Below are 5,957 nucleotides of genomic sequence, written 5' to 3'. Positions count from 1 at the left end.
TAGGCTTTCGAGCCTATACAGCTTGGAGTAAGACAACATGCATGAAGAGGATGATGTGGACAAAATACTCATTTGCCTAATAATTCTGCACTCCCTGTAGATACGCAAACACGAGGAGAACATGCAAACTCTACACGGAAAGACCCCAACCTGATGGTGGAATTGAAATCAGAACCTTCTTGCTCTGCGGCAACAATGCTAACCACTGTGCCACCGTGCTGCTGTGTAATCAATTATTATAAATTTAAATTTTATGAGAAAATGTTCAGTTTTCAATAAGTTGGGGGTGTTGATTCATACTACCATAATTGTCCTGCTGCAACCAGGTTTCTGTAAGACAGAGTAAATTGATTTATTGATCAATTATTAACTCATGTACTAACAGAGACTTGGAAGAGAGAGACCTAATATTTAATAATCCACATTTCACAATTTTACTCATTGGTTCAGATGTGGATGCTGTATTGTTCTTTCTTTGTGATTTTGTATGTTTAAGGTGTTTGTTGCTGGTTTTTAGTTCTTTTTTTGTTTGTCTGTTTGTCTGAAACCGTCTCTACGGAGATTGGGTTTTGGAGTGATAACAAATGGAGAAACGCTCCTTTTTTTGCTCTTTTGTTATTGTCATTTCAACCATGTACAGTGGTACAGTACACAGTGAAATGAAACAGCATTCCTCCAAGAAACTGCTTCCTGGTCCCAACTCTGGATAGACACATTTTGGGGGTTTAATATATTTGGCCAGATTTCTATAGACCCCGGCCACAATTGGCCACAAGCTGACTTTGTGCCTGTCTTTGTGGTAATCCCCGAACCAGATGATTGGCAACAGAGGCTAAGGGAGCAATCAAGCTGAAGAAGGAGAAGGATATTAATGGAAAAACTGGTCATGGCAAACCATTTGGACATAGTAGTGGTGGATAAGCAGAAGAAGGCGGTAGCTATAACAGATGTAGCTAAAAAAAAAAAGTCACAGCAACATTAAGAAGAAGAAAGATGAGGTGTCGAACTACCAAGGGCTCAGAGAAGAACTTGAGAAGATGTGGAGGGTGAAGGTAACAGCGCACTAGGTGGTGGTAATCAGAGCACTAGGTGCAGTGACTCCCAAGCTAGGCAAGTGGTCCAAGCAGATCCCAGAAACAACAACAGAGATCTCTGTCAGAAGCGTGCAGTCCTAGGAACAGCTAAGATACTGCGCAGGACCCTCAAGCTCCCAGGTCTCTGGTAGATGACCCGAGCTTGAAGGATAGACTGCAGGGATGAAGGAAATAATTTTTATTTAAGGTTTACTAATCTAGTTTAGGATAGCAGCCTTTTTAAGAAGCTTTGTGTGTGTGTGTGTGTGTGTGTGTGTGTGTGTGTGTGTGTGTGTGTGTGTGTGTGTGCTTTCACCAATCAATTTTGTAATTTCAGACTCTGAAAGTAGTGTCAATAAAAGATTCAACCTACTTTGAAGTCCTGCTTTTGGGTCTAGTCTAGTCCCTCGTAATCCTTAGAAAGAATGCAAGTTTACAACACACATAATTATTGTCTTAGCACAATTAAGACATGGTGTCTGACCTCAGAGTCTCCAGTCTACACTCTGGACTCTCCAGAAAAGAAGATAGCTCCTCCACGCCTGAATACTGCAGGTTGTTGAATCCCAGGCTCATGCCTCTCACAACAGAGGGGTTGGACATCAACATTGAGACAAAAGCCTTATAGATGGTGTCTGACAGAGTACTCCAACTAAATCAAAATTAAGAAAAAATAACTTCATTAGCCACTGGGAAAATTCATGTATTCCAGCAACAGAGTTACAGGCAAATGGAGCATGCAGATTCACACAAAAGTAAAGAATATAAATAAATTTAAAAAAAGATGAAATCATCGTCTCTTCTCCCCTCTATTTTTCTTTCTCTCCCTCTCTTTCTTTCATTATTTCTCCCTGTCTTATCCCCCAGTCATGTCTGTCCCGTCTGTAACAACCGAAAATAAAATAAAATAAATACATAATTATAATAAAGGTCAATCAAATGGACCAATATGGCAAGGCCATGATGATCCACTTGGTAAAGTAAATCCGCTTGGCATCTCTCTTGGCCTTAAGACAACAATTCTGATGGCTAAAGATCCAAATGGGAAGAAAAAAAAAGATGAAATAGAAAACTGTACAGGGGAAATTAATCACATAAGGGGAAAAATTGAGTTATTTAAAATAGCATACTTAGATTCACAGAAATGTGCAGCTAAGCAGGATACGTTTTTAAAAAGTATGGACAAAAATGCTCTATATTTGTGCTTACAGAAAACTGAAAAACTGCAACTAACAGCAGGGATATAAAAAACTTATTGAGTTTGTTCGGAGCATCGATAGTTATAAAGTCTCACAGCTGCTGGCCAGAAAGACCTGCTATAACAGTCATTTGTGTACTGTGGATGTTGCAGTCTGTCTCTGAAGGAGCCCTCCAATTCAGCAACAGCTTCATGCACTGGGTGGGAGACATTGTCCAAGAGTTCTTCTGTCTCCTACCACCTGCACTGTTCCAACAGACAACATAATGGAAGATGGCTGAGCCCACCACAGAGTCAAAGGTCTACAGGAGTAGGGATGGGTATCGTTTAAGTTTTATCCGATACCAATACCAAACCGGTACTTTTGAAATGGTGCCGGTGCTTAAACGGTGCTCGAACCGGTGCTTAAAGAATGGAGAACACAAAATTGGTCCAAAAACCTCTCATGTTAAGCAGTTTTTTTGTAAAAAGATAACAATGTTAGACTTTTCTGCAGCTATGGGGCATATATGGCATCACTCTTGGCTGGAAGCAGTGCTTAAACAATGGAAAAAACAAACTTTGTCCAAAAACCTCTCATGTTTAGCTGTTTTCCACTTTTTCTTTGGTCATTTTAGCCTTTTTGGCAAGGGTGAAGGGAGTATCTGTCATCAAACAAGAAGACAGCCACATGTAACTACGACTGTGTTTGCTAGTTCACCTTATATGCATTAATTTAATAACGTGGTTAGCCTACTCAACGTAAATTACACACGAACAACATTAAGCTACTCACGCAGAGAAGAACGGCTGCTGCTGCCTCATAACCGTTATCATTTCTGCTACACTGGCAGGGCTAGGGGCCAGGACTCTCCTCTTCGTGTTTTTGGGGGATGTTGCTAACTCCGGGTCTGATAACAGGCAACCCACCCGCAGTAGATGTGCACGGTGTGAGGTCTCACAGCAAGCTATCAAATACGGCGCATTTCTTGGCTATTAAAAAAAATGCTATACGCCAGGTATTTCATCAGATTCGAGGTGTTACCTCCTTTGCACAGTATCACGTTAAAGCACTTGTTGCAGGTTGCTGAGTTTGCATCTTTTGCTGTGAAGTACAGCCAGACTTTGACCGCTTCGCCTTGGGCATTTTTAATCTGTAGCTCTGCTCTAAAAGAACGTACGTACCTGGGCCCGCCTACTACTTGCAAAAGTGAAATGATTGGCTGGAATCCAAAGTGTATGACATCTCAGGAAAAAAAAAGCACCGAAATAAAGCACTGAAATGTGCACTGCTTTTCATTCTGTCATGAAGAGTAGAGAGAGCTCTTGCAGGCCAAGTTCTCACTCATCTCAGAACCAGTTTGCAGCATCTGACGAACCATCTGTATGCCAGAATTAGCACAACAGACAAGTGGTTTAAGTGTCCAAGGTGGGGTTGGGGCTTCGCTCTGTATGTGCTGGGAATATTTGTGTAAACAAGATCCCGCACATTTACCCCCCTCATTGCAAAAAGCATATGTTAATGTTGGGAACATATGCTCTTTGCATATGGGATTGTTGGAAGCCCTGACTTGAGATTTGCATGCTTGAAATCTCTGTCGATGATAAGCAGTGCATTAAGGTGTGAAAGCACGTCTTTGGAGTTGGGGGGGATGTACACTGCTTTAATGAGCACAGCAGTGTATTCCTGAGGTAGATAAAAAGGTCTGCATCTAACAGTCATAAAGTCTACCAGTGATGAACAGTAATTAGAAACTAGGACAAGGATGTTGTCCCATTCCAAGTTGTTTTAGACACAAGCCACCACCATGAGTCTTACTGCACACACACACACACACAGCTGTGTGGTCCACAGAGTCAGATTTAGTCCAGTTTATTGTTCAATGAGCAAACATTTGAGAGCAAGATGGATGGAAGAACCAGCCGGCTTGAATGTGTTCTTAGGCTAGCACACACCCTAGCACATTTGTGGCACTTCCGTTTCCTTGCAGACTGCTTTCAGCAACCCATCCCTCGGCCACCGTCTTCAGGCAATGCTGAGGACTGGAAGCCTGGTTTCCATAGCAACCCGAGGATGCATAGTGCTTCCAGCCGTTCCTGATCAGTTTTTGTATGATATTTGTAATTTAGCTGTAACTTGCAGCCTCTCCTTTGGCACCATCTTGAAAAAATCAGCATCATGATATATGTTCAACATGGGCATGGAAAGTACCAGAGCTGTAGAATAGTACAAGTACGCAGCCACCACTCCGGACTAAATGTTTCTGTTTTTGTGTTCTTGTGCTCTATATCGCCTTTTCATTGCAACTTCTGAGTCACATGCACACCAGAACAAGCAGTGTTCATGTTTACCAACAGTAAACACTGGAACTCTGACCAACTTCAATTCTTTTAAAATTATTTAATCTCTTTTCCTTGCATTTTTAACTTTTCATGTAACCTGTCATAAGAATGCTAGCCAGAAGCAACTTGTAAAGTTATTTCTGTGTTTTTGTGATCATATATGGACCGTTTAATCCAGTATGCGGAGAGTCATCAAGCACCGGCTCCATTGTTTACACCAGGGATCATCTGTTAGCGCTTAGCAACCATTTAATTCATCCCAGAGAACGATCAGAGATCCCAAGGGAGTTGCGGTGGAGGAGATGGGGCTTTAAAACTGGAGCTAAGTGTTGAGAGCGGAAGAGATGGTACAAACCAGATGTACCCTCGATCATTATGGGAAATGTCTTACTGCCCTCCCCAGTAAGATCGAGGATTTGGTGACACTGACCAGACTCCAGAGGGAGTACCGGGTGGTTAACATGATGTGCTACACAGAGTCGCGGCTAACACACCTCACTCCAGACTCTTATGTGACTGTTCCGGGATTTCACCTGGTGAGAGCAGAACAGGACGCAAAGGAGACCGGCAAGGGCAAAGGTGGAGGGATTGTGATGTATGTGAACAAGAGATGGTGTAAATCGGGGCACATCAGTGTCAAGGAGCAGTGCTGTAGTTGAGATGTGGAGCTATTAGTGGTTAGCATCCGACCATACTACTTGCCGTGGAAGCTTTTGCAAGTCATCGTGATACCCGTGTACATCCAGCTAGCAGTGGATACTGCAGCAGCATGTGAGACAATTCACACAGTAATGTCCCTGCTGCCGACACCACACCCCCAAGCCTCCCTTTTTATCTCTGGAGATTTAAATCATGTTTTCTTGTCCCCAAGTCTCCCTACTTTCACCCAGTATGTGGATTTTTTTTTACTAGGGAAAACAAAACACTGGGCTTAATGTATGCAAATACTAAGGATACATATACATCATCACCCCTCCCCTCACTGGGTCACTCAGACCTGGTCCATCTGTTTCCCTCTTACATACCTTTTGTGTGCAAACAACCCCCCACCACAAGGTATTTGAGAGTGTGGTTTGAAGAGGCAAGCATGGCACTGAAAGACTGCTTTCAAACTACAGACTGGGAGGTGCTATGCAGCCCACATGGGGAGGATATTGACACGCCCCTGATTAACCCTGAAATTAAGGCTATCCTCAAGGAAAAGAAGAGAACCTTTAGATCAGGAAGCAAGAAAGTTCAATTCAATTCAATTCAATTCAATTTTACAGGGAGTGCAGAATTATTAGGCAAGTTGTATTTTTGAGGAATAATTTTATTATTGAACAACAACCATGTTCTCAATGAACCCAAAAAACTCATTAATA

At 42.3% G+C, this 5,957-nt stretch overlaps 1 protein-coding gene across 1 annotated transcript in view; it reads right to left on the bottom strand.

The window, feature by feature from the left end:
- LOC102211668 (NACHT, LRR and PYD domains-containing protein 12-like) overlaps positions 1-5,957 on the bottom strand; it is a 119,161-nt gene that overhangs the window by 44,217 nt on the left and 68,987 nt on the right. The window contains exon 9 of the mRNA XM_013907782.1: positions 1,558-1,725. Coding sequence (XP_013763236.1) covers positions 1,558-1,725 — 168 coding nt within the window. The remainder of the gene's footprint in view (positions 1-1,557; positions 1,726-5,957) is intronic.

The sequence above is a fragment of the Pundamilia nyererei genome, unplaced genomic scaffold (genome assembly GCF_000239375.1).
Source record: "Pundamilia nyererei isolate P.nyererei 1_Seehausen unplaced genomic scaffold, PunNye1.0 scaffold00521, whole genome shotgun sequence".
Taxonomy (NCBI): Eukaryota; Metazoa; Chordata; class Actinopteri; order Cichliformes; family Cichlidae; genus Pundamilia; species Pundamilia nyererei.
The sequence above is the reverse complement of the archived record's forward strand: the minus strand, read 5'-3'. Positions and strand labels throughout refer to the sequence as shown.